The following is a 26258-nucleotide window of genomic DNA, read 5'->3' on the forward strand; positions in this document are numbered from 1 at the left end:
GCCCGCGCACACTCCCCTTTTATGCTCGGCGAGGGCGACTCGAAGACTGAGCCCAAGGCCCCGGGGGGCCGCAGGGCCGGAGGGCGAGGCCCGGAGCGCCTGGGACGGAGGGCGGGGCAGCGCCGGAGAGGCGAGCACGACGCGGCTCCCCGCGCCGACTTCCGGGGCCGCCGCGTCCCGAGCGCGCGCCAGGCGGGGGCGGGGCCTGGGCGGAGCGCGCGCTTCTCCGCGCCATGGCGGCCGACCGGCGCGGAAAGGCCGCGACGCTGGCCCTGCGGCGGCGGCTGCTCAGGTACCGAGACGGCGGCGCGGGTGGGGCGGCGCGCTCGGGGCACGCACGGCGCACGCACGTCCGGCCCGGAGCCCGCCGAGCCCGCCGAGCCCGCCGAGCCCGCCCCGCCACCCGCGGGTCCCGCCGCCCCCGGCTGTCGCCTCCCGGCTCCCCGCCCCGCTCCCCACCCACCCCCGCTGCGGGCTGCCTCTGCCCCGGCCCCGGGGAGGAGCTCCCGGCGGCGGCCCGCCAGCAGGACCTGGCCCTGGCCTGAGAGCGGCGCGCCCAGGGGCCGAAAGCGCAGACGGGGTTGGAGGGGGTCGTCTCACAGGCAACCTGGAGAAAGGCCGCCGGGACCCGCGAGGGGCTCTCAGGGGGACACGGTGGCCTCTGACTAGAGGTTGGAGGTGGTCCCCAGCGGGGCGCCCTCCATCAGCCGCCCCGGGAAGGAAACTGCCTTCGGGAGCCCCCGGGGGTCTGGGGCGGCCACCTGTCCTGGGCCCCGGCGACTGGTGCGGCCATGTAGCCTTCAAGTGACTTAAGCACCTTAAGTTTTAGCAACTTCTTAGCCCATCCTTTTCCTCCTTTCCAGCCACCTACGGAGGGGGGGACCGGAGGCAGGGAAGCAACATCCTGCCCTTGGAGCTTTTGTCCTTTCCAGAAACTGGAAGGGGTGGGGGAGGCTGGTGATGGGGGGACTCCTCCCTTCAAATCTTCAGACATGGCTGTCCGCTCTTTGCCTGTCCCCGCAGCTCTTCCTGCAGACTCTTTTTCCCCGAGGATCCTATTAAGATTGTGCGGGGCCAAGGGCAGTACATGTACGATGAACAGGGGGCAGAATACATCGACTGCATCAACAACGTGGCGCACGGTCAGTATCACACCTCAGGCTGGCGTCAGGAGAGCAGGCGGAGGCTGTGGACCCGGCCAAGGGTGACCGAGCCTCAGGTCGCAGAGAGTGCAGAGGACTTGGGGTCAGCTTAGCCAGCATCCATGTTCGAGGAGGCCCGGTCTTTCTGGTGTGGCTCTAGAAGTTTCTGAGCAGCAGCTGTGCTGAACTGGGCAGGAGCCAGAGACTAGGTCTGGGGGTCCAGTTCCACTTGGGACTGATGGTGAGCTCAGAGAGCAGCAGTCGGCCCAGCCATGAGCAGCCATGCAGCAGGGCCCGGCCAAGTGCTGGGCCTCGTGGCGGGGCTTCAGCCCCAGTGACCATCTCAGAACTCAGTTACCCAGATGGGGTGGCCAGAGCTGATGGAAGGAAGGGCAGTCTGAGACTCGGCAGGCAGATTGGAGGTTAATGAAGAAGTTAAAAGCAGGGGCTCTAGTCCCAGACTGCCAGGGTTCACGCCCCTGTCCTCCACTTACTAACTTTGTAATCTTGGGCAAGTTACTTAATTCTCTGTGCCTCGGTTTGCTCATCTGCAAAATAGACATGGTAATACTAGGTACACACCTCCAGGTGTTTTGGAGGATTAGTGAGTTAATTCATGGAACTTGCATTGAGTGTGCCTGGCACACGGTGAGCTCTCAGTGTTTGCTGTTATAATCCTTGGCCATTGGCAATCAGCATTACCTCCAGTCCCCACTGACTGGTGAAGTCAAGCCCACTGACAGACACCCACACCCTGCTCCAAACCCCGAACCCCACACCCCTCCTCTTTGTTAAGTGGAAGGCCTCAGGAAGCTCCCTTTAAGACATGGGTTTTCTAGACAAGTTTTCTGCCAGAGAACTTTCCCTTCTGCCAGAATCTCAGGGACTCTTCCAGGTCTCCCTTTCCAGAACCAACATCTCTGTCTGCCCTTCTGTCTTCAGACTGCCCTCTTTCCCCTCCAGCTCTCCCTCCATAACTGCGTCTCCTCTGGCCAGGTTTGCAGGCTGGGTCTGGGGGAGGCCCCTGGGGTTGACTGAGCAGAGCTGGCTGTGTGATGGAGATGGCTCTCTTCCAGTTGGGCACTGCCACCCTCTCGTGGTCCAAGCAGCACACGAACAGAACCAGGTGCTCAACACCAACAGCCGATACCTGCACGACAACATTGTGGATTACGCACAGAGGCTTTCGGAGACCCTGCCGGAGAAGCTCTGCGTGTTTTATTTCCTGAATTCTGGGTAAGTGGACTGCAGCCAGCCCCCAGCAAGTGGATGAGACGACAAGGAAGAGAGTTCCTCACGTGGACACAGCATAGTGTAGCCGACCGAGTATGGACTCAGGGAGAGGCAGCCTCACTGTGCCAGGCGCCTGTGCTTCCCGGCTGTGCACCCTGGCTTACTCCGTCAGATCCAGCTTTGTGGTCTCGTAGTAAGGGATGCCATTACCTCGCTTTCAGGATCGTTGTTGGGGCTGACAGAGGTAATCTGCTCCTTTATTTCTGCCTTATGAATCAACAGGCACAGTGCTGGGGGCTACAGCCAAAATGCCCACCCTTGGCCTGTTCAGTAAGGAACAGAAACATTAAGAAATACAAAATTACAAAGAGGGATCATTGTCTGGAGGTAAAGTACAGGGTATAATGAGGCATAGAAGCTGAGGGGGCAGGGCCTGCTCCGAGAGGATCAGAGGAGACTCCCTTGCAGAAGTGATGTTAGGCTAAGAGCTGACTGGGAAATAACTAGATGAGGAGGAAGGAAGGGTGCTGCCCACTCCCTCGGAAGTATTCTTGTCAAGGTTGGTTACAACGCAGGACAGCATGTGCAAAGGCCCTGCGGCAGGAAGGGTCATGGCACCCCAGCACACTTGAGGAACCAAAAGGCAGCCAGTGAGGGAGGGTGGGAGCTGACACTGAGGAGGGAGGCAGGGCCCATCACCCAGGACTGTAATGGCCAAGTAAGGAGTCTGTTTTTATCCTAAGAGCATTGGGAAGCCATCAGAGGGTTTTAATCAGGCAAGTGATGTCGTCAGGGCTGGGGGAGAGCAAGAATGGACACTCTTAGGCACTACACTAAGAGTGGCAGTGGAGACAGAAGCAGCAGATGATGCGTCTACATAGAGCCAGCCCAGCATGCCTGGGAAAGAACATTCCAACAAATTGTAGGTTGTGGCATTTAGATTATAGTAATGTTTATTACCATTTTCATTTTTTTTTTAATTTATCTTTTGTTTTGAAGAAGAAGAAGATTAGCCCTGAGCTAACACCACCACCAATCCTCCTCTTTTTGTTGAGGAAGACTGGCCCTGAGCTAACATCTGTGCCCATCTTCCTCTGCTTTATATGTGGTGAACCCTGGGCAGCCAAAGCCGAGTGTGTGAGCTTAACCACTGCACCACTGGGCCGCCCCAACCGTTATCGTCGCCTTTCATGAAGTACATTCGTCTGTTCCCTCAGTAATTTCTAGGACATGGAATTTCCCATCCTCATTTTACAGATAAGGAAACAGCAGTTCAAAGAGCGGAGCTAGCTTGCCCAGGGTCATCCGCATAGGAGACGGCGAAGCCAGGACCGGGGCCTCTCTGGGAAGAGCAGGGGGCTGGTCCGGCACTCAGTGCTTCCTTGGCAGTGGAGGAAGGGACTGGCTGGCTCACTGCACCAGATTTATTCTATGCATTCCGCTGACTTCCTTGTCGCTAAATCCAGTGGGCTCCTTGCTGCCCTCGTGTTACTCTCAGCGGTGTTGACAGTTCCCACTCTCTGGAAATGCTTTCTGGTCTTGCTTCCAGGACATGGCACGCTCCTGGTTTTCTACCAGCTTCTGGCCACTCCTCCTCTGTCTCCTTTCCCGATTTTTCCTTCTATGTTCCTCGGAGCTGGTCCTGGGCCATCGTCCTCTCTGAACCCTCTCCCTACGTGATCTCATCCATTCCCATGGTCTTCAATATCATCGATGTGCTGTGACTCCCGAGTTTGTGTCCCAAGCCCAGATGCTTCCCACGTGTTCCAGCCTCAAGGTTCTAACCACCCACATGACTTCTGGAGCATCTCCAACTTCATGTGTCCAAAAGACAGTCAAGAGTTGGTTGTCTTCTGCCAACACCTGGTGTGGGACCGTGGCCCTGGCTCTCCCTGACATTCCCAGGCACCTACCCCAGACCATCCCAAGAGACCATCCCCCCTACTGCCACCCACACCCTGTCTCTCGTAAATGGCAGTGCCCTCTGCATCTCTGCTCAAGGCAGAAACCGCACAGCCACCTGCCGGTCCTGCATTGAACCTGCCTCGTTGGTTTCCAGGTGGTCTCTTGCCTCCATCCACTCACTCCATCTTCACGGCCCCCACCTGCTCTCACCTGCATGTCCTCCTTGGTATCCTCACTTCCACTTTAATTCCCTTCTCCTCCATTAGCCCCACACAGCCAGAGTCCTCCTCAGATGGGAACTGAACCACATCCCTTCTCTGATTAAAACTTTTCAGTGGCTTTGCATGGCAGTGAGAAGAAAACCCAGGTTCCTCCTAAGGCCCTGTGAACATGGCCTGCGAGTGTCTCTGACTTCCTCTCTCGCGCTGCCCCTGGGCTCCCTTGTCCTCTCTCTGTTCCCTGAGCGCACCGAGCTCTCTGGCCTCACAGGGCCTTTGCGCGAGCTGCTCGCTCTGCCTGGAAACTTCCCCCTGAGGACTCGGCAGGCAGCGCCTCCTCATGGAGTCCTTCTCTGAGGCCCTGTGTTAGTCAGCTTGGGCTGTGATAAGATGCCACAGGCTGGCAGGCTTCAACTGCAAGTTTATTTTCTCAGAGTCCTGGGAGCCAGAATCCCAGATCGAGGTGTCGGCAGGTCTGGCTTCTTTGAGGCTCTCTCCTTGGTTTACAGGTGGCCACCTTCTCGCTGCGTCCTCACGTGGTCTGTCTTCTGTGCATGCACACCCCTTGACTCTGTGTGTCCCAGTCTCCTTCTAAGGACACAGTCGGATTGGATCAGGGTCACTCTGGTGGGCTCATTTTAACTTAATCTCTTTAAAGGCCCTCTCTCCAAATACAGTCACATTCTGAGCCACTGGGGAGGGGAGGGCTTCAATATGCAAATTTCGGGGGACACAGTTCAGCCCATAACACCCCCTTATCTAAAGTAGGACCCCGTCTGGTTTTCCTGGGGCACTTATCAAAGTGAGCATTCTTTCTGCTTTTTGGGTTTCATGACATATACTAGGATATAAGCTCAGGAGGCTCAGGGCCTGTCTGTTTTACTGTTTCCCCCCAGCTCCTAGCACTAGAAGACATTTGATACATTTTTACCAGATGAATGACTAACCAAGGGTGTCCTGAGGGTCTTCGTTCGTGCTGCTGGAGGGCTCCGCCTTCCCTCTGCGTTTCTCCATAGGAAGCAGGTGTCCAGGAGGGAAGGCCCTCGGAAAGCTGTCTGAGCAGTGCCCACCTTGTCTCTCGCAGGTCGGAAGCCAATGACCTGGCTCTGAGGCTGGCCCGCCAGTACACGGGACACTGGGACGTGGTAGTGCTGGATCAGTAAGTGCTGTCGCCAGAAGGCTAGGCTGCTGCTTGTGGGGGATCAGTGAGGCCCTGGCTTTAGGTGCCTTGGGCAGGAAGGATGAAGACCTGGCCACAGAGACACCCCCTACACCCCGGGGGGCTCTTTTCCCCAGACTGCTCTGGGAGGGCAGCTTCTGGGGAGCAGAGAGTGCTTTGTAAGGTGGTAAGAACTGGTCCCACATTTTAAGTGCTAAGCTGTCCGAACAGTAGCTCCCATTGTGTTGAGGCTCTGCCATGCACGAGACCCAGGCCCAGGGTTAGAGCATCCTCACGTTTAGGATTCATTACTACCCTGAAGCAGAGACCCCCCACTTTACAGGGGAGAGATCTGAACCCGGAGAGCTTGAGTGACCAGCCGCCGGGACAGAGCTAGTCAGCAGCCTTGCAGGAAGTCTTGCTGACTCCAAGGCCTGCGCTCGTGCCCAGCCCTGGGCTCGGGGGCTGTGGCAGAAGGGTTGGTCTTCCCTGTGTGTCTCCTGAGGTGGGGAGACCGTGGTCGGCTGGGCTGGGGAGTCTGCGCCCCTGAGCCTGAGCCCCACTGCTTTCTCCTCCCCAGTGCTTATCATGGTCACCTGAGCTCCCTGATCGACATCAGTCCCTACAAGTTCCGGGGCCTGGATGGCCAGAAGGAGTGGGTCCATGTGGTATGCACTGCCCAAGTGGACAACAGGTCGGTGCTCGCCCCTCAGCCCAGGTGACACAGCACTGTCACTCCCCACAGGCACCTCTCCCAGACACCTACCGGGGCCCCTACCGGGAGGACCACCCCAATCCAGCTGTGGCCTATGCCAGTGAGGTGAAACGCGTGGTCAGCAGCGTCCAGGAAAAGGGCAGGAAGGTAACTGCGTCTGCATGGGTCCAGTGAATGGAACAGTGAACGTCACTGACTCTGTTGCCAGCCGAGTGCTAGATACTGGGAACCTTGAGAGAAATGGGAACCAGGCCCGCCCTGTGGGAATCTGATGGGGGTTACGTGCTCAGCGGAGAGTTTAGACAGAGACGTATCCTGGGCGTTACAGGAGTCCAGAGACCCAGGCTGGACTGGTGTGGATGTGGGTGTGAAGGAGGGTCCTGGGAGGAGGTGTTACCTGATCTCAGTAATATAAGCTAAGCAGGAGTTAGCCACTCAAGGTGGGGTGGGGAGTAGAAGAGGAAAGCCATCCTAAACAGAGGGGCAGCCTGCACAGAGGTGAGGACCCATGTCGGTGTGCAGCCAGGCAGGGCAGGCAGGAAATGAGCCTAGAGAGGCAGGGGTCCCGTGTGCCAGAGGATCAGAAGTGCTGTGAGGGGGCTAGAGGCCATGGGGAACCTTTGAAGGGCTTTAAGAGGGAGTGTAGTAAGACCAGGGCATGCATTTAATTGGGGCCAGCCTGAGGGCAGGTGACCTGAGGAGACCCAGCATGAGGCCAACCCAGTGTGGTGGAGTGCAGGTGCAGAGCGGGAGAGAGGTGGCATACCCAGAAGAGCAGTGGCCAAAGTGACAGTAGAGGGGACGTGGTTAGCAATTGTGTGAGGGCTCCTGAAGGCTCCCCTGAAGGAGTGACAGCCAAATGCAGCATACACAGCAGAGTTAGGCAGGCTGCAAGGCCAGGAAGGTTGGCAGGGCCAGATCAGGGGAGCCTGGCCTGTGCTCTTCAGATGCTCTGCGCCCCCTTACCTGAAACCAGAAAAGAGGTTGCTCTGGTGGCAGCAGGCCTGAGAGACCAGTTTCCCACCCCATCAGCCTTTCCCTCATCCCAGCAGAGCCTCTGAAGCAGCTCCAAGGCAGGACACAGTTTGGAAGTCACTGCTGTGAGTAAAAGGGGCCATTGGGCTTTAAACAGGACAGAGATGAGCTCAGTGTCTGCGTTGAGGCATCTCCCTGGTGGCCAGTGGAGGATGGACTGGAAGAGGCATCCAGTTAGAAGGCATCTGCAGAAGGCCCAGGCAGAAACTGGCAGAGCTGCCAGGAGGCAGGAGTGTCCAAGAGGAGGGAAGGAGTGGGTGTGGAGATGTACAGAGGCAGAGTCAGAGGCTGTGCTGACTGATAGAAAAAGGAGGGGGCTGGTCCAAAGATGGGGGCCAGGTTTCTGTCCTAGGTGGGAGGGATGAGAGTCACCAGATGGAGGCAGAGAAAGAACAGGATTATGGGGGAGAAAGCAGTGGATTTCGTCTGGGGCATGCTAAGTACAAGGGGTCTGGAGGCATCCTGGTGGTGAGAGTTGGTTTGGGGCCTGAAAGAAAACTGAGTCACAGACCTCAGATAAGATGTGGAGCCTGAAGGCGGGGCATAGCGAAGCCGGTAACTCGTCCTGCTTAGAACGTTAGCAGGGCACACTTAGTTTGTCACTCAGTACCTCCACAATAGCGTTCCCAACATCCCGCCTCATCCACAGATTGCAGCGTTCTTCGCGGAGTCTCTGCCCAGTGTAGGAGGGCAGATCATTCCCCCTGCTGGCTACTTCCCGGAAGTGGCAGAGTAAGTAGGTGGGAGGGGGTGCCCACAGAGGGCAGGGCTGTAATGCGGTCTCCCAGCCATTGTCCCAAATTCCAACCTCGGCCTGGCCTGTTTGCCAGGATTTTCAGTCAAGGCCCCTGAAGAAATAGTGGCCTGGAGAAGGCCAGCTGTCTGCCTGAGGCCCCCACCTTATGCTGGCAGAGCTGGGATTCAGAGTCCCAAGACCTCCCACTCCTGGTCTGACCCCCCTACCACAGTCCCCATCAGCGATCTGTCCTCTGCCACAGGCACGTCCGCAGGGCCGGAGGGGTCTTTGTCGCAGATGAGATTCAAGTGGGCTTTGGCCGAGTAGGCAAGCACTTCTGGGCCTTCCAGCTGCAGGGGGAAGACTTTGTCCCCGACATTGTCACCATGGGCAAATCCATTGGCAATGGCCACCCTGTAGCCTGCGTGGCCACAACCCAAGCTGTGGCGAGGGCCTTTGAAGCCACCGGCGTCGAGTACTTCAACACGGTGAGTGAAGGCTCCAGGGCAAGGGAGCGCCATGGCTTCTGCTGGGCCCCAGTCTGCTTATCCTTGATCAGCGAGGGCCACAGGCCTAGCACTCTGCCTAGCACAGAGACTTCTAAGATGCCGTCCTTGGAGAGTTACCACAGGTCAAAGGAAAAAATACACAAAACCTCTTTAAGATTAGCATCAATCCAAAAGCTGTCACAAGAGATTGTACCTTATAAAATATATAGAAAGAATACAAGAGGCCCTCTCTCCCTCCCAGCAGCAGCTGCCTACTGTATGCCAGGCCCTGCGCCAGGTACTGGAGCCAAAGAGCTGACTAAGATGCATGAGGAGCTGGGTCTGTTGGGGTGATGAGTGGCCTAGGAGCAGAGTTCACATTGCAGTAGGAGCTTAGAGGAGGGCGCAGCTCTCTGTCTTGGGGGTAAAGGTGGAGAGCTTGCCCTAAGTGAAGTGGATCCTTATGTTGCCGGAGAAGCCACAGCATGTTTGGTGGCACCAGGAAAGCAGTCACATGTTGCATGAGGGGAGCATGGGGGTCACCAGGGCCTTCATCATAAAGAGTCAGGGAGTCTGGACTGATCCTGAGGGCGGTGAGGGACCATGGAAGGGTTATAATCGGGGAGAGATGAGATCTGAAATATGCTCTAGAAGGATCTCTGGCAGTCAGTATGGAGAAAGAACTGGAGGTAGGGAGACCGGTCCCAGAAAGAGAGAAGATCCGAATCTGGGCATGGGCACAGGGAAGAATAGGAAGGGACAGAGAACTGAGGGGAAGAGAACTCACTGTGACTTCTCAAAAAAGGCAGTTTGTACTGGGGACTGAAATGTGTCAGGATTTGGCAACACAGCTGAGATGTGGCAGAGAAGGTCGTTAAGGGTGAGGGCTGATGCTTTTAGCAAGCCGTCACTCTGTGCCCAGGTAACACGTCGACAGAGCCTCTGCCCTGGACAGGTGCTCCGCAGGGGGAGACAGCCTCATGGACACCTGGTGGCAGTGGCTTGGAGGAGGTTTAATGGAAGCAGTGTGTTCACGGCGCTGTGACCGCACAAGGGACGCCAGGCGGGAGGGCAGAGGAGGCCTCGTGTGCATGGTGAGTCTGAGGAGAGCTGAGTCTGGGAGGCTGAGGAGGAGCTAGCCCTGTGAGGGGGAAGGAGTGTGTTGTGTTAAGTGAAAGACGAACAGGCCAGTGGAGCACGGTCCTGATTTTTGTGTCGTCGTCTTATTTGAAGTGCACATGGTTAGATTGTGTAATCCTTGGTTCATGAAGGACTCATCCTCTGTTCCTGCGCAGCCCTCTTTTAGTTGATCAGTCAGTGACTTTCACTAATGTTCTAAGCATCCAAGAGGCCATCATCCCAAGTAAAAGTTAGGGCCTTGACAGTAACCTGCCTCTATCCATATGGTTTGCCCCCAGTGCCATCTGACTGCCTCCCCCACCTCAGGTGACCATCACTCTGAAACCCATGTTCATTATTTATTCTAGTTGTTTTTTAACTTTATAAAAAGTGTATCATGCTGTATATACTCTTTGGGGATTTGTTTTTTTCATCTAATACTATATTGCTTGTCACTGAAGTTCATTTGTTTTGAATGCTGTATAATATTCCATTGTATAACTGTGCCACGGTTTATTTCTCCATTCTTGTTGATGTGCTTTGGGGTTGTTCCATGTCTTTTGCTATTGCGAACAGGGCTTCTGTGAACAATTTTTATAAGTCTCTCTTGTACACGTGCAAGAGTTTTTCTTAGGAATATTCCTAAGAGCGGAATTGCTGGCCACAGGGTCCGCGTTCACCCTCCATTTTAAGAGATAATGACTTCAGTTTCCAAAGTGGTTCACAAGCTAGCACCCACCCGCAGTGTATAAGAGGTTCTCTAAGTCTGCATCCTCGTCAACAGCTGTTAATTTTTGCCAGGCAGGTAGGGTGTAAAATGGTGTCCCCTCAAATCAGCAAATGATACTGCTGTGCCATTCCTTGATTTCACATTATGTGAAATGTCTCTTCATGTTTATTGGCCATGTGTTTCCTCTTCTGGGAAATGCCTGTTTTTTCTTTTGCTCATTTTTTGATTGAGTGCTTTTCTTATTTATTTGTGGGAGTTTTGTGTGTCTATATATGTGTGTGTGTATGTAGATATGAGCATTTGTGTGTGTGTATACACAGACACACACACATACATATATTCTTGATACTAATCCTTTGTCAAGTGTGTATGTTGTGAATATGTTCATCTAGTTTATAACTTGTCCTTTCACTTCCTTTACATATTTTCTGATGAATCAAAGTTTTTAATTTTAGCATGGTCAACTACATCAATCTTTTCTTTTACAGACAGTTCTTTTTATGTCTTGTTTAAGAAATCTCCCCCTACCCCCAAGGTCTGCAAGATATTCATCTACATTTTCTATTAAGTATTTTAACATTTCGTTTTGATATATAAATCCTTAATCCATCTGGAGTTGATTTTTGTAAATGGTGCGAAACAGGAATCACATTTCCTCCTTTCTGCATGTGAATAACATTTTCTTAGCTCCCTTATTCTCCACTGATCCGAAATGCTACCTCTGTTATATACCCCAAGTTCAAAGTGAACAGGGCTGTTTCTGGGCCCTTATTTCTACTCTTCTGGTCAAGTTGTCTGTCTGTTCCTATACTACATTGCTGTATTACTAGAGCTTCATAATAGGTTCTGAGATTTGGTAGAAAAGGTCTCCTTTGACCTGTTTTTTCTTGTTTAGAAGAGCTCTGGCTATTCCTGGACCTTTACTCTTTCGTTAAAATTTTAAAGTTATCTTTAAACATTTTATGAACTCTGTTGGGATTTTGATAGGGGAATTACTTGAATCTATAGATGAATTTGAAGAAAATGTACATTATTGAATCTTCCTATCCATGAACATGGTATACCCCTCCATGTTTTATAGTTTCCCCTGCAGAGATCTTGCACATCATTAGATTTATTCCTAGATATTTGAAACTTTCTATCATAAATAGTGACCTCTCTTTATCTGCCTACTCATTGCTGCTGGTGTATAAAATATGGACTTTTGTATATTAATCTTTTATCAGCTCCCTTGCTAAACTCTTCTTTTTTTGTTTTTTTAAGATTGGCACCTGTGCTAACAACTGTTGCCAATCTTCTTTTTTTTTTTTTGATTGCTTTTTTCTCCCCAAATCCTCCCAGTACATGGTTGTATATTTTAGTATTGGGTCCTTCTAGTTGTGGCATGTGGGACGCTGCCTCAACATAGCCTGGCAAGTGGTGCCATGTCCGCACCCAGGATCCGAACCAGTGAAACCCTGGGCCACCAAAGCGGAACACATGAATTTAACCACTCGGCCACGGGGCCGGCCCCCTATTTTTTCTAATAATTTGTAGGCAGACCTTGTTCTTGTTTTTTTTTTTTTCCTATCTAAAAACTCATATCATCTCCAAATAATAGCAGTTGTTTTATTGCACTGGGCAAGACTTCCAGTACATAGTTGAAAATAAATGGTGACAGTAGGCACACTTGTCCAGTTGATAGGAATGTTTAATACTTGTCCATCTAGGATAATGTTTGGTCTAGGTTTTTATTTTATCTTTTATTCTTTTTTTAATCTTTAAATTTTTAAAATTCTTTTTATATTCTTTTTTATTTTATTTCTCTATCAGGTTAAGAAAATTTGCTTGTATTCCTAACTTACTAAAAGATGGTTTTGTTTCGTTTTGTTTGGTTTTTTGTGAGGAAGATTGGCCCTGGGCAGATATTTGTGCCAACCTTCCTCTCTTGTGGATGTGGGACACCGCCTCAGCATGGCTTGATGAGCAACGTGTAGGTCCACGCCTGGGATCCAAACCCGTGAACCCAAGGCTGCTGAAGCAGTGTGTGCAAACTTAACCACTATACCACCAGTCTGCCCCCTAAGAGATTTTATTATGAATAGGTGTTGAATTTTATCCTGTTCTTTTTATGCATCTATTGAAGTCATTTTTTTCTCTTTTAATCTGTTAATATGTTGAATTATATTTATGATTTTTCTAACATTGAACCATCTTTACATACCTGGGACAAATCCAACTTGGACATGGAGTATTATCATCTTTATACGTTATTTGCGTATATTTTATTTATGAATTTGGCATCTATTTTCAGGAGTAAAATGTGACTCTCATTTTTTTCTTACAGTATCTTTGGTTTTGGTATCTGGGTTATACCAGCCTTGTAGATGAGTCGGGAAGTATTTCTTCTTTCCCTTTTACATAAAATTGGGATGATCTATTCTTTGAAAGTTTGGTAACTATGTATAAAACCATCTGGGCCTTGTGGTTTTTTGGGTTTTTTTAAAAGATTGGCACTTGAGCTACCATCTGTTGCCAATCTTCTTTTTTCTTCTTCTTCTTCTCCCCAAAGCCCCCCAGTACATAGTTGTATATTCCAGTTGTAGGTCCTTCTGGTTGTGGCATGTGGGACGCTGCCTCAGCATGGCCTGATGAATGGTGCTAGGTCTGCACCCAGGATCCAAACTGGCGAAACCAGAAGCAGAGGGCTCGAACTTAACCACTCGGCCACGGGGCTGGCCCCAGGGCCTTGTTTTCTTTGTGGGAAGATACTTAATTGCTGCTTCAATTTCTTTAAAAGTTATATAGCAGTCTTCAAGCTTTTCATTTCTTCTTGGGTTAGTTCTGGTGAGTTGTATTTTCCTAGAAGTTTGTCTCTTTCAAGAGTGTTCAAAATTGTTGACATAGGGTTATTGTTAATGCTTTCTTAGTATCTTTTTAATCTTTATCATGTTCCCTTTCCATTTACAGTATTTGTTTGAGTCCCTTCTTCTCTTGTTTTCTTTCCTTCTGCTTTCTTTGGGGTTTGTTATGTTGTTGTTTCCTAATTTCTTAAGATGGATACTTAACTGTTTTCTCTGTTAATATAAATATTTAAGCCTATACATTTCCCTCCAGCACTTTTACTGTATCTCACAAATTTTAATATATATTGTTCCATTATCACAGAGGTTCTCACAAGTGTTATCCAGATCCTGAGGATCTCCAAGACCCTTTCAGGGATCTGCAGAGTAAGACCTACTTGGATAATAATACATGTTATTTGCCTTTTTCACTCTCCTCCTCTCCCAGGTATGTAGTGGAGTGTTCCAAGGCTACATGATGCATGTGACACCACAACAGATTGATGCTGAAACAAATATGAGACTCCAGCTGTCTTTCATTAGGCCAGACATTTAGGAGATTTGCAAACATGTACAAATAAGGCCACTTCTAATTTTTTTTTGTAAATATATTTTATGATAACATGCAGTGAGTTTTTAAATTATTCTCAAATGGCATAAAGTTAATTTATTATTTTGATATTAATATTTTTCAGATTTCTCAGTTTTAATTTCTATACAGTAAATATTAATAGATATAATCCATACAAACAAAAGCTCTTTGGGTTCCTCAATCATTTTTGAGAGTGTAAAGAGATTCTAAAATGAAAAGTTTGAGAACTACTGTGTTATCATTCAATTTTAGGTTTTTCCAATCTTATTAACTTCTTACCAACACCACTGAGGTCAAACGTCATGTCTTGTGTGATGTTTATTCTTTGATACTTACTCTGTAAAATGTGCTGGGTGATCTGGTACTTGATTGTTCTGCATGTCCTCGAGAAAAATGTGTGTTCTCTAAGTGTCTGCAGAACTCTGTAATGTCTCTTAGGTCACACTTGCTAATTGTGTTGTTTGAATCGTCTATATTCTTGCTGGATTTTTTTCTTATTATTAATAATTGAGAGCTGTGTGTTGAAATCTCACACTATGATGAAAAACTGATCAGTTTTTCCCCATAATACTATCAATTTTTGCTTCATGTGTTTTGAGGCTATTAAGTATATACATATTTTTATTTCTCTATGTTCACTGGGAATTGAATCTTTTTTTAATTGAGGTATAACTGACACACAAGATACTAGTTTCAGGTATGCACAACATAATGAAATGATCACCACAATAAGTCTAGTTAACATCCAACACTTCACAGTTACAATTTTTTTTCTCGTGATGAGAACCTTTAAGATCTACTCTCTCAGCAAGTTTCAAATATATAATATGGTTATTATTAACTATAGTCACCATGCTGTACATTACATCCCCACGACTTACTGATTTTCTAACTGGAAGTTTCTACCTTTTGACCCCCCTCACCCATTCCACCCACCTCTGTGTTTTAATAGTTTGGTTATGTTGTGTCTAAGTATGGAACTCATTAGTTTATTCTACTTGGAGTTTATTGAGCTCTTGGATGTGTAGATTGTTGTTGGGTTTGTTGTGTTTTGTTTTTTAATCAAATTTGGGAAGTTTTTGACAATTATCTCTTCAAATTTTCTTTTTTTCCCTTTCTCTCTTCTCCTTCCAGAACTCCCATTGGCGTATGTGGGTATGCCTGGTTGTGTCCCACAGGTCTCTGATGCTCTGTTCATTTTTCTCACTCTTTTTTCTTTCTGGTTTTCAGACTAGACAATCTCAATTGACGTATCTTCGAGTTTGCTGATTGTCTCATCTTCCTGCCCAATCTGCTGCTGAGCCTCTCTAGGGAATTCTTCATTTCAGTTACTTATGCTTTTCAACTCCAGAATATCTATTTGGTTCTTTTTTATGATTTCTATCTCTTAATTAATAGTCAATATTTGGCAAGACATCATTTTCATGCTTTTTAGTTCTTTAGATATGGTTTCCTTTAGTTCTTTCAACATATTTATAACATTTGATTTAAAGTCTTTGTCTAATAAGGCCAACATCTGGCCTTCCTCAGGAACTGGGACAGTTTCTGTTGATTACTTTCTTCCCTCCTTGTATATGGGCCATGCTTTCCTCATTCTTTGCATGTTTCATAATTTTCTCTTGAAAACTGGACATTTTAGATAATATAATGTGGCAACTTTCAAATTATATTCCCTCCTCATGGTTTGTTTTTGTTGCTTTCTGTTGTTTATATAGTGACTTTTCTGAAAGCTGTAAAGTCTGTGTTGTTTGTCATGCATAAACACTGTAGTCTCTGCTTGATTTGCTCTCAGTGATCATCTAATAACTAGACAGACATCTCATTAAATGCTGGAACCCAGGAAGTCTCAGCTTTGATAAGCGGCTCTATGTGTGTGTTGGAGCACGCCTTCAACACTCAGCCAAGCTTACAACTCTGTCTTCACCTTTACTTCCTCCTTCTGCAGAGCCTCAAGGTAGCCAGTGGTGAGAGCTTAGAGCTCTTCAGGTCTTTCCTGAACATGCACATAGCACTGGGCATGAACATATCCCTAGGCATATGCATGGCCTTCCAGAGTCGCAGGACTGTGTCAGAGCTTTTGTTCATTTGCTTTCTGTTTTTCCTCTGGGGTGATCTCGGGGGAAAGACCTATCTATTGTGCTAGTTCAGCATCTTGGCCAGGTCACAATTCTAAACCAAAGATGCTACTAGTAGATAGACACTCCACCTTTTAACGAGTTCACAGTTAATATTTTATACAATAAGTAGCATCAGTCCATCCCTGTGTCCCTTCCATACATAATTTGTCTTGGACATATCAGAAAGCTCTTTCATTAGCAGAACCGCCTAGGAAGCTTTTTATGATCTCAAGTATGAAGCACTGCATGTACATTTTCAAGATGGTCTACAGGATACCAGTACACACCCATTAGAATGGCTGCAACTTAAAAGAATGACAATTCCAAATGTTTCTGACAATGTGGAGCAAGTGGAATTTCATAGACTAATGGTAGGAATGCAGTATGGCACAACCACTTTGGAAAACAGTTTCACAGCTTTTTATAAAGTGAAACATACATTTATCATACAACCCAGTAGTTCCACTCCTAGGTATTTACCCAAGAGAAATAAGAACATATGTCTACAAAAAGATTTGTCATAAATGTTCATAAGAGTTTTATTCATAATAGTCAAAAATTGAAATAACCCAAGGGTCCATCAACAGGAGATTGGATAAACAAATTGTGGTATGTCCATACAATGGAATACTGTGTAGCAAGAAAAGAAACTACCAATACACAAAACAATATGGATAAATTTCAAAAACATGTTGAGCAGAAGCAGCCAGGCACAAAAGGGTATATATTCTGTGATTCCATTCATATGACATTCTGGAAAAGGCAAAAACGATAGTGACAGAAAGCAGATCAGTGGTTGCCTGGGCCAGTAGTGAAGTGGAGCACGTGGAACTTTGGGGAGTGATGGAAATGTTTTGTATCTTCATTGTGGTGGAGGTTCCACGGGTATATACATTTGTCAAATCACACTGAGCTATACACTTTAAATATACTGTCATGCATCGCTTGACGACAGGGGTACGTTCTGAGAAATGCAGCATTAGGCAATTTTGTCTAGTGCAAACATCATAGAGTATACTTACACAAACCCAGATGGTATAGCCTACTGCACGCCTTGGCTGTATGGTACTAATCTGATGGGACCTCCATCGTATATGTGGTCCTTCGTTGACGGAAACGTTATGTGGTGTGTGATTGTATGAAGGTTACTGTATATAAATTATATCTCAATTAACTTGATTTTTTTTAAAGATGTAATTTTAAAAAAAGGATGGCCTGCAGGAGAAACCCTTGCTCCTGACTCTACAACACAGGTCCGCACTCAGACTTAGGCAGGCGCAAGTGAGAGGAAGTGAGTGAGAGCGCTCAGGGTGCCTGACGGGGACAGCTGATGCCCAGTGCAGCCTGATAGGCCAGGTTTAAGTTGGAAAGACATATGTTTGTGTTAAGTCTCTTATTTTACATCATTAGCACCTAATTCAAAACTTTTAATAATGCTACACAAGCCAAACAAGACGACGACTCAGGCTGCACATGGCCCACAGGCAGCCAGCTTGTGGTCTGTGCCCTAAAATCTGCCCTGGGCTTAACCAGCAGAGTCTTGAGCTCATACCAGAGAGTGACTTTTCCTGGGTGTGGTCCTGGCACGTTTCTCTTGGCCCTCAAGGAGGTTATAGAACTAGCAGGTGATGAAGGAGGTGATGGGAACTAGTCTGATGGGGTCTGGGGCCAGCCCGTGAGATGGGGCCCTAAAGTCTCTGGACCAAAACGAGCTCTGTGGGAACGCACAGTACACCCTCTCCTCTGATTCTGCATCTTCTCAGGGCTCCTACTGCACCCCTGACCTGGGCTACAGTCACGTTAGCACCTGGAAAGGCGGGACAGCCCATGGGGACCTCAGGAGAACCCCATTTACTGCTGATCGCTCTGAGTCCTGAGGGGTTCAGACCTGTGCTCTCAACACTGCCCTTGGAATGTGTGTGGCAGCTCTGCTGCCCTCACCGTCACTGGGGCATGGCCCTCTTTGCTGGGTGTCTGACCTTTGTCCCCTGACTCAGTTTGGGGGCAGCCCGGTGTCCTGCGCTGTGGGGCTGGCCGTCCTGGATGTCTTGGAGAAAGAGCAGCTGCAGGCTCATGCCGCCTGTGTGGGCAGCTTCCTGATGGAGCTCCTTGGGCAGCAGAAAGCCAAACACCCCATCATCGGGGACATCAGGTGAGGCTCGAGCAGCAGTCACCACTAACCGAGCACCTGCCAGGGGCCTGGCATGGTTTCCTCTTTCGCTTGGGATGGGGGGATTTTTATCTCCACTCTACAGAGGAGGAACTGAAGCACTGAGAGGGGCTGTTGCCCAAAATGATACTTGTGGGGGCAGCGCGGGGGAGCCAGGATCAAACTGAGCTCTGACCCCCAACCTTTCCTCTGTCCACGCTAAGGTCCCCCCGCATTAGTTCTTTCTTGCAACTGTTTCACCACCCTCTGAGGGTCCCTCCAGCTCTCAGCCTCCCCGGGAGGCAGAGGTACAAGCTCTGGTGGACTCCAGGGTGGGCTTGGCTGAGGCCCAGGTGGAGGATAAGAGCAGGACTGTGGCCCCGAAGGCCTGGTCTCTTGAGAGCTTGCCTTCTGCTCCAGGGGCGTCGGGCTCTTCGTTGGTGTGGATCTAATCAAAGACAAGGCCACAAGGACACCAGCAACTGAAGAGGCTGACTACTTGGTGTCCAGGTACTTTTTGAGACAATTTGCCTTTGTGGTGTCTAGGACCCCGACTGGGAAGGCGCCTCCCCTCTTGCCTCTCCTTTCATCCACCGTGTTCTCAGGCACTCTGGACCCACAGAGGGTTGACTGAAGGAGGCAGCACCTGGGCCTCTGAGGGGGAGGGGGCGGCCCTGTCAGCCATGCCCAGTGCCTGGCAGCACCGGCTTCAGGCAGGCGCGGGGCAGTGGCAGCGTGAGCAGCCGCCTCTGCTGAGAATGCCCAGGCTGGAGAGGCTCTCAGCCCCGGGCAGTCCCAACGCCACGACCCAAGCTGCCCTAGGGAAGCAGCTTCTCCAGAGCCACACTGCAGGTTGTGGCGGAACCAGACTCGAGGCTCCCCATTTCCAGAGTCACAGGTTTTGGGGGTGTCCAGATGACTCAGAAGCCCCTGCCCCAGCCCATCTGCATTTTCCTTCACTAGAATCTAGGCAGGACCTGAGCCTCAGGACCCTCCCTCTTGTTAGTCCCTTTTTATCGCTATTCCTCACTCCTACCTCCTTCCCCCACCTTGGAAAACCCTTCTAGTGCTTGATGTGTCCTTATTCAGATTGTGAAACGTGCATCACCCTGTGTATTTCATTCACATAAACAGTATTGATGTAAAAATTTTGCCCTCCACTCGGTTTTTGAGGCTGACCCCTCCAAAATGGCCGTCCAGTCCCTGCCTTTTCTGCTGGTCAGGCACACGGCCCGCACACCCACCTTTTCCCCCAGGGAGTCCTTTGGGGCTCAGGCATGCAGCATGGTCAGTGGGAAGGAGGGAGCCAGAGGAATGGCAAGCCTGACATGCTCCACCTCACAGCCACCCTGGTGGTTTCTCCAGCTCAGCAAGCACACTGGAACCAGGGCTGGCTGTTGCACCCGCAGTCACCCTGCGAGTAGGTGGCAGAACTGGATTTGAAGTCTAGATCTTGTTCCTTCCAGCATGGCCATAGTCAGTGCCAGGAAGAACAGGAGAGGGAGAAAGCCAGAAGGCAGACTGAGGACACCCTGCTCCTGGCAAGACTTCAAAATAAAAGAAATTAAAGGGGGGTGGGGTGAGAGAATGCAAATACAATCACGTCAGAACCCTTCTCTCAGTGGCCAGAATACCTTCATAGGTTAAAAGTGTAAATATGGAATATTACAAACCATTTTTAGGTACCAATGATAACGTTAAGGAGGATAAAGTCATTTTCCTAAAAAGAAATGCACATTAAAACTGGATAGTCCTCATCTGGGATTGCATGATGACTTGTGGGCAGGGAAGTTCCTGAAGCTAGATGAGGGATGCGTGGGCTTCATTACACTATTCTGTAAATGCTGGACATTTCCCACATAAAAAGTAAACATACACGTCACGTAGACTGTACACAAGATGGAAAAATGTAGGGACACCTGCTGTCCACACTGTAGCCCTGTGGCTAGCCTTGGCCTGGCCTAGACTGAGGCTCCAGGGATAGATGAGGCAAGGCCCCTGCTCTGGGGGACAACAGGCTCAAGGCCAGGTGCAGGGCACTCCAGGCAGGGGCCATTGATGCTGGGGCCACAAAGGATGGGTAGGAGTTTGGCAGGGGAAAGCCAGTGCCACATCACAGTGGGAACCGCCCTGTGAGGGGCTCCAGGGGCAGTGTGGCTGGAGCTCCAGCCACAAGGCCAGTCTAAGGAAGGCCCTGAAGGGCCCTTGGCTGGTGGGCAACGGGGCCCTGCTGTGTCCTGTCCTCACAGGCTGAAGGAGAACTACATTTTGCTGAGCACTGATGGCCCTGGGAGGAACGTCCTCAAGTTTAAGCCCCCAATGTGCTTCAGCTTGGACAATGCACAACACGTGGTGGCAAAGCTGGATGCCATCCTAACAGGTGAGTTTGGAGCCCAACACTTCTCTAGAATCCACCTGGGGTTAGTAGCTAGAACCTCCCAGCAGCATGCCCAGGGAGCAGATGGCTGAGTGGGTATCCTCTGGACAGTGCAGGGAGCAAGGAGCTCAAGTGGAGAGGGGTCGTCCTGGCCCAGGCCGCCTCTATCCCTACCTGTGCCCCCACCCACCCGGCCTGAGTGGGCACCCGTGTGGGATGCAGGACTAGGGAAGCAGGGCTTGGGCTTATGGGCCCAGCCATTACATTACAGCGGGAGACCCCATTACATGTGCTTAAATTAAGCCACTGTGAGATGTGGCCAGCAGGAGCTTTATGCTTTGAGATTAGGTCACCCTCAGCTCCTGAGTAGCTTGAAATGAGATTCACACCAGGACTGAGTGAATGCAAAATGAAATTCTTCTCCACGTTCATCACCTAGGAACGTCAAGGTCAGCCCAGGTCCTCCTCTAAATCTACTTACGAGGAATCTATAATAGGCAACATCCTATCTCCTGGTAGAGAGCAGAGCAGCCCAGCAGGCAGCCCAGGTCTTCCACCTCTAGGTTAGTTCACTGCTGCCCCCAGAATTCTGGAGCTAAGGGGGCCCAACTCCCACTCGACACAACTGGAGGTGTTTGGGGAAATGCTGGTGCAAGGGAGCATATTTGCCAGCAGCCTGGGGGAAGAGAGGCTGACTGGGCACAGAACTAGCTTAGGTTTCTGTGTACAGAGGAAGTTTGAGTTAAGCGTGAAGTCACAGGAAATCTGGGGGATAGTTTTGTCTTTTCAGGAAATTGTTACTGACCCTGTGGCTGGTAACCCATACGCATGGGGTAAAGGCTGGGACATGGACCAGGACAGGCCAGTGGGCCCAATCTCCAAAGCTAAGCAGCTTAGACAGTGAAGGCAGCAGGGGTCTTCAGAGGAGAAAACTTCACCAGTTTGGGTGGCTGTGCTCTTTCTCAGACATGGAAGAAAAGATGAGAAGTTGTGAGACGCTGAGGCTCCAGCCTGAGGCAGCCCTGCTGAGTCCTCCTCTAGGTGAGTGCGCCTTGCTTCTTGTTCTTGGAGACCCAGAACTGGGATCCTTACCATCAGCAGTGGCTCCTTCATTCCAAACCTTTTGTTTGTAAACACTTTGTTCTGAGTGATGACCCCTTCCCACAGAGTAGTTTCAACACTTGAGAGGCTCTGGCTGCCTTGGGCTCTCTCCACCTACTCCCCACCAGAAAAATCTCCAAAATACTTAGTTTGCATTTGATAGCTGGGGCAAGAGGGCAGGAGCAGCTTTGCTTCCCCCCCAGCCAGTTCCCCCTGGAGGTGAGGAGAAACAAAAATCCCTTTGCCTGGCCTTCATCCACCTAAAGCTCCAGTCAACTGCTGCCTCTTGCCACCAGCTAGTCTTAGGCCTCAACCACTAGACTTGGGGGGTTCCAGTCCAGCCAGCAAATAGGCCCTCAAGAGCAGGCTGTTATGTGCCGACCAGGAGGGAGCATCCTCATGCCCAAATCCAGCTGGCCCCCAGGACACTGTCCTTGCTCGAAGTCAGTTTCCACTGGCAAGTCAAGACAGGTAGGTAGGTGTTCCAAGGTGCTCCAGAGTCACACTGCCCTGGGGGCAGGGTGCCCACTAGGGGTGGTAACCCTCATTACACCACTTTCATTCCCTTGAACAGCTGCCTCGAACCGCCAAACCATTTCCTTTAAAAAAGGGGCTCAAATCCTGGGCAGGATAGTCATTAAAGGAAACTAACCAAGGATGCGGAAAATGTGTGGTTATGCCAAAAGGATGCTGTTAGGTCACGGAGGATCCTGGAGCTCAGGAGCACCTGGCCCCGCCCCACTTCACAGCATGCCCCACACTCACCCAGGCTTGGGGGTTTTTAAATTTTTATTTCAAAAGCTTGGATAGCTTCAATATCCAGGTCGTGGCAAAATCAGGACACGTGTAAAATACCTTACAATACATTAGATTCCCAAAAGGTACCAAAAAGTACAGTAAAATTAACACTTCCATTACAGGAAATGTATGACACAAATAATATAAAATTAAAAGGTGAAAAAAAGGTGACACTGGTTTCCTAAGATACAATTTACTCTTTACAACCAGGGTCCACAGGTCCAGGCTGCAGAGCGGCAGCGGGAAGCACTCTCTAATCTGGTTCTGCGTAACCCGGTGATAAAATCAGCCCATAATACCGCTCCGGCCTCTGAGACACCACACGCTGCCTAAACAACTAGAGCTCTGGAAATAGTAAACAGGAGAGTGATTTCCAGGGGACATTTTAAATAAGATGCACATGGGACAGGCCATAGAAAGTATGCCAAGTTAAATTTGGTACATAATTGTTTGTGTTCACTCGATATCCAAACAAAGCGTGTGCGGTCGGTCGGGCACTCCTGCCGAAGCCTCAGTATGGCTTGTAGTTATTCTGATGGCCACCGCGTCGCTGGCTCTTCCCGTAATTTGTACTACCCTGACCTAGAGACAAGAACAACAGTGATAGCAGCTACGACTTACTGAGCATTTCCCCCTGTGCCAGGCGCTTGATGTGCATCCTCACGGGAGCCAACGACCTGTCCGGTAGGGATATCTTCCCCACCTTTCTGAAACCCACAAGCTCAAGAGCTCAAAAGTGGTGTAAGCTCCACAGTGGCTGAGCCAGGCCACAAAGCCCAGCCTGTCGGACTCCAAAGCCCCTGCTGCCAATGGCCCCTGCACTGTCTGTCCTGCCTCCCAGGGTGGGTGAACGGATGGGGCCTCCCTCTCTCCTACTTACTGTAGTCGTAGCCGGGGCCGTAGCCGTAATAGCCATAGGGCGAGTAGTCGTAGCCGCCATAGCCGGGCCCGTAGCCCTGCTGGTAGCCGTAGCCCTGGTTCCAGTAGCTGCCGTAGCCCTGATTCCAACTCTGACTCTGACCTGTGGGGGGAGCAGGGCACAGGGGCCCATGGACCATTTAGCACACGCAGGAGCTAGGATGGAGGGAATCCTGCCCTTTGGGTGGCGGGGTTACTATGGCAACTCAGAGGTAGAAGCCAAGGGGCTACTGTCCTGGTGTAGAGGGCCCTGGGCCCGGCCCTGCACCTGCAGTGACCCAAGCTGGGGGTGGGAAGGCCCAGAGAGAACGTCACACTAACTTCACTCGGGGCGGATGAGGCAGGAGCTGACTCTCACTCAAACCACCCTCTGATCACCCCCACCCTCCCTGGCAGCTTAGCCCTAAAAAGGATGGAGTTCAGGCTTTGGAGTCAGAGGGGCCTAGGACTGAAGGAGACAAAGCGCCTGGCACAGCCCTGCCCTACCTTCTGACCACCCGCCCACGGGTACACCAAGACTCAAGACAGCCACAGAGCCAACCCCCTCATGCCCCCCCTCCCTCAGAGTGCAGTGCCACTGCCCCCTCTGCCCTGGGGCCCCCGGCCACAGGAGGAAACGGGCTCTTCCACTTCAAGCAGCAGCACAGCCTCGACTCAGCAGCACCATTCCTGCTCCTGCCCACCCTGCTGCAATGAGCACCGAGGCCAGAGGCCCCGAGACAGGCAACAGAAGCTCCATGCAGGCAGGGAAACAGGACCCATCTTCATCCCAGCTCCACTCACCTCCTCCACTTCCACCGCCACCACCGCTGCCTCGGTTCCCTCGGTTTCGGTTCCCGCGACCCCCAGAGCCATACTGCTGCTGTTGATAGACCTCTTTGGGCTGAGCCACCTTGATTTCACACTGAAAGCCAAGAAGACAGTGGGTCAGGTTGCTAGGACAAGCTGTGGGCACAGAGCGCACAAAAACCTTCACTGACAAACATTCAGATGGCAGATCTGGTCTGTCTGCTCAATTAAAAAATACGCTGGGGAGCTGGCCCCGTGGCCGAGTGGTTGAGTTTGCGCACTCCGCTGCAGGCTGCCCAGTGTTTCGTTGGTTCGAATCCTCGGCACAGACATGGCACTGCTCATCAAACCACACTGGGGCAGCGTCTCTCGTGCTACAACTAGAAGGACCCACAACGAAGAATATACAACTATGTGCCAGCGGGCTTTTGGAGAAAAAAGGAAAAAAATAAAAAATCTTACCAAAAAGACAAAAATATGCTGGGATGGGAAGCCACATTTGGGCTAAAAGCTCTCAGAGCCACATCTATAATCTAGACAGACCAAGACTCACACTAGGGCCTTTTTGCCTCAAACTTTTCCCCAGAGAACACATCCAGGGGATGATCAATACAACCCTAGGTCAGCTGATGGCAGTCCTGGGGCAGCCCGATGTCTAAGAACTGGGAGGAGAGGGTCAGCCAGGCCAATGCCAGCCCAATGTAGCAAGACACTACAGGCGTTAGGCCTGGTGCCTCCTTAGTCCTACCAGCAAAGGGGTCAGAGGCAGCTTCCCAGATGAGGGTCCTTAGAGAGTTAACAAGAATTTCTCTTTTTTCTTTTTACAGAAAAAATGAAGCATTCCACTCAAATACACTACTGGGATGATGGTCATGACCTCCAACTTACAGAAGAAGAAAGCCACTGAGGCTCAAGGCAGGGCTTGCTAGAGGCCATCCTGCTATCCCTCCCCCAGCCACACTGCTCTGTGGTTGGGTGGGCCAGATGTCTGTGTCCCCTCAGGGCCCAAAGAGTCAATTTCCTTTTTGCTCAAAAATCTGCCCGCTGTGGGTGGGGGTAGGGTCAAGGACCTTTCACTGCTCCGGCTTAAATAAATCATTAAGTGTATTCTTTAGACAAAGTACCCTGACACATACAACCCCTCCCCCATTAAATTCAGTTAAAAAAAAAAAGTTCATCTTACCAAGGCGTCCCCGTACAAGCATCTGCCTACAACAAACTGGCAAATTACCCCCACCCAGTGATGCAATCTGTTGTTTTCTATCCTATCAAATTAAAAATGCTGAATACAACTAAATACACTTATTTCAAAACCTACTATCAGCAGTTTGACTAATGCTGCCCTTGTGGCTCTTCCTGAGAAAAAGGCCTCCCTGTGTGTCACTGTCACTGGCTTAACAATTAATGGGATAATGTCTTACCAAACTGCCTCGCAGCTCCAATCTCATTTTACGTAAAATTAAGGGCCCAATTCAGAATCCAATCTTTCCAAATTCCCAGCCAGGACTGAGGCTTCCAGGAGCCCCACCCTACCTGTCCCACCTTATCTGGCTGCCACTCCTGCTCAGACAGAGCCTGCCACACCCTGCCACAGTGAGCCACACCCTCAACTCCCAACCGCCTCCTGGCCACCTGGAGAATACTCAAAGCATGAACTACCCTCTCTCCTGACCAGAGTTCAGGGGAAAGAACTGCAATTCTCAATGCAGAGGACTCTGCTCATTTAAAGGCAAAACTGGCCCCGGATATAAGCTGGTCAGGACCCAGGGAGCTCTTTGGAAAGGATCTTTGCCTGGGATGGGGGCTGACCAAACCACAAAGGGGATGGATGCAAACTCTGATTTGGTTGGAGAAAAGTTCTGCAGCAGTGTCCACAGCAGGAAAAGACTTCACCACAAGAGAAATCAGTGAATGGCAGAAGTTCTAGAATCTTCTGGGGCCTTATACACCTGGGACTCCAGGTCTAGAACCCTTGACTTACAGCTTTAAATCAGGAGTCCAAGGGGCTACTCAGTAGGTTCTGCCTGTCCCACAGAAGCCACCCTTCCTCCCCTGCTTCCCTCACTTCCTGTGTTTACTGCCAGGCCTATCAGCTGAGGAGCTCCTTAAAGGACA

General features: G+C 50.3%; 2 protein-coding genes across 6 annotated transcripts in view; one reads left to right on the forward strand and one right to left on the reverse strand.

Moving 5' to 3' along the window:
* Positions 1-25460, forward strand: PHYKPL (5-phosphohydroxy-L-lysine phospho-lyase). 4 transcript variants are annotated; one of them, XM_023617075.2, is made up of 13 exons: positions 161-292; positions 1024-1142; positions 2219-2378; positions 5583-5657; positions 6238-6325; positions 6403-6519; positions 8057-8139; positions 8406-8631; positions 18009-18163; positions 18581-18670; positions 20410-20540; positions 21504-21578; positions 24971-25460. In XM_023617075.2, the coding sequence occupies exons 1-13, from the start codon at positions 234-236 to the stop codon at positions 25048-25050; spliced, it is 1458 nt and encodes a 485-aa protein (XP_023472843.1). In that variant the 5' UTR covers positions 161-233; the 3' UTR covers positions 25051-25460. The 4 variants fall into 4 exon arrangements, with proteins under 4 accessions (XP_023472841.1, XP_070089859.1, XP_023472843.1 ...); XM_023617073.2 differs by lacking the exon at positions 1024-1142 and having other exon boundaries at positions 1-292; XM_070233759.1 differs by lacking the exon at positions 24971-25460 and having other exon boundaries at positions 21504-21803.
* The window catches only part of HNRNPAB (heterogeneous nuclear ribonucleoprotein A/B), a 6680-nt gene continuing 2831 nt past the window's right edge, over positions 22410-26258 (reverse strand). Inside the window, exons 6-8 of one of the 2 annotated variants that reach the window (XM_023617077.2) lie at positions 24138-24258; positions 23317-23457; positions 22410-23018 (exon numbers count right to left, since the gene is read on the reverse strand). In XM_023617077.2, the coding sequence (XP_023472845.1) occupies positions 22948-23018; positions 23317-23457; positions 24138-24258 (333 nt within the window). In that variant the 3' untranslated portion in view covers positions 22410-22947. The remainder of the gene's footprint in view (positions 23019-23316; positions 23458-24137; positions 24259-26258) is intronic. The other variant, XM_023617078.2, reaches the window with a different exon arrangement.

This window comes from Equus caballus, chromosome 14 (assembly GCF_041296265.1).
Source record: "Equus caballus isolate H_3958 breed thoroughbred chromosome 14, TB-T2T, whole genome shotgun sequence".
Classification (NCBI taxonomy): Eukaryota; Metazoa; Chordata; class Mammalia; order Perissodactyla; family Equidae; genus Equus; species Equus caballus.

What these genes read in the sequence shown, in the direction of transcription:
- PHYKPL (XM_070233758.1), top strand. Translation starts at nt 22, where the DNA reads ATGCTCGGCGAGGGCGACTCGAAGACTGAGCCCAAGGCCCCGGGGGGC. An exon ending in TTTTATTTCCTGAATTCTGG is followed by an intron (nt 2,379 to 5,582) that starts GTAAGTGGACTG and finishes TGTCTCTCGCAG; the next exon opens with GTCGGAAGCCAATGACCTGG. An exon ending in GCTGGATGCCATCCTAACAG is followed by an intron (nt 20,541 to 21,503) that starts GTGAGTTTGGAG and finishes GCTCTTTCTCAG; the next exon opens with ACATGGAAGAAAAGATGAGA.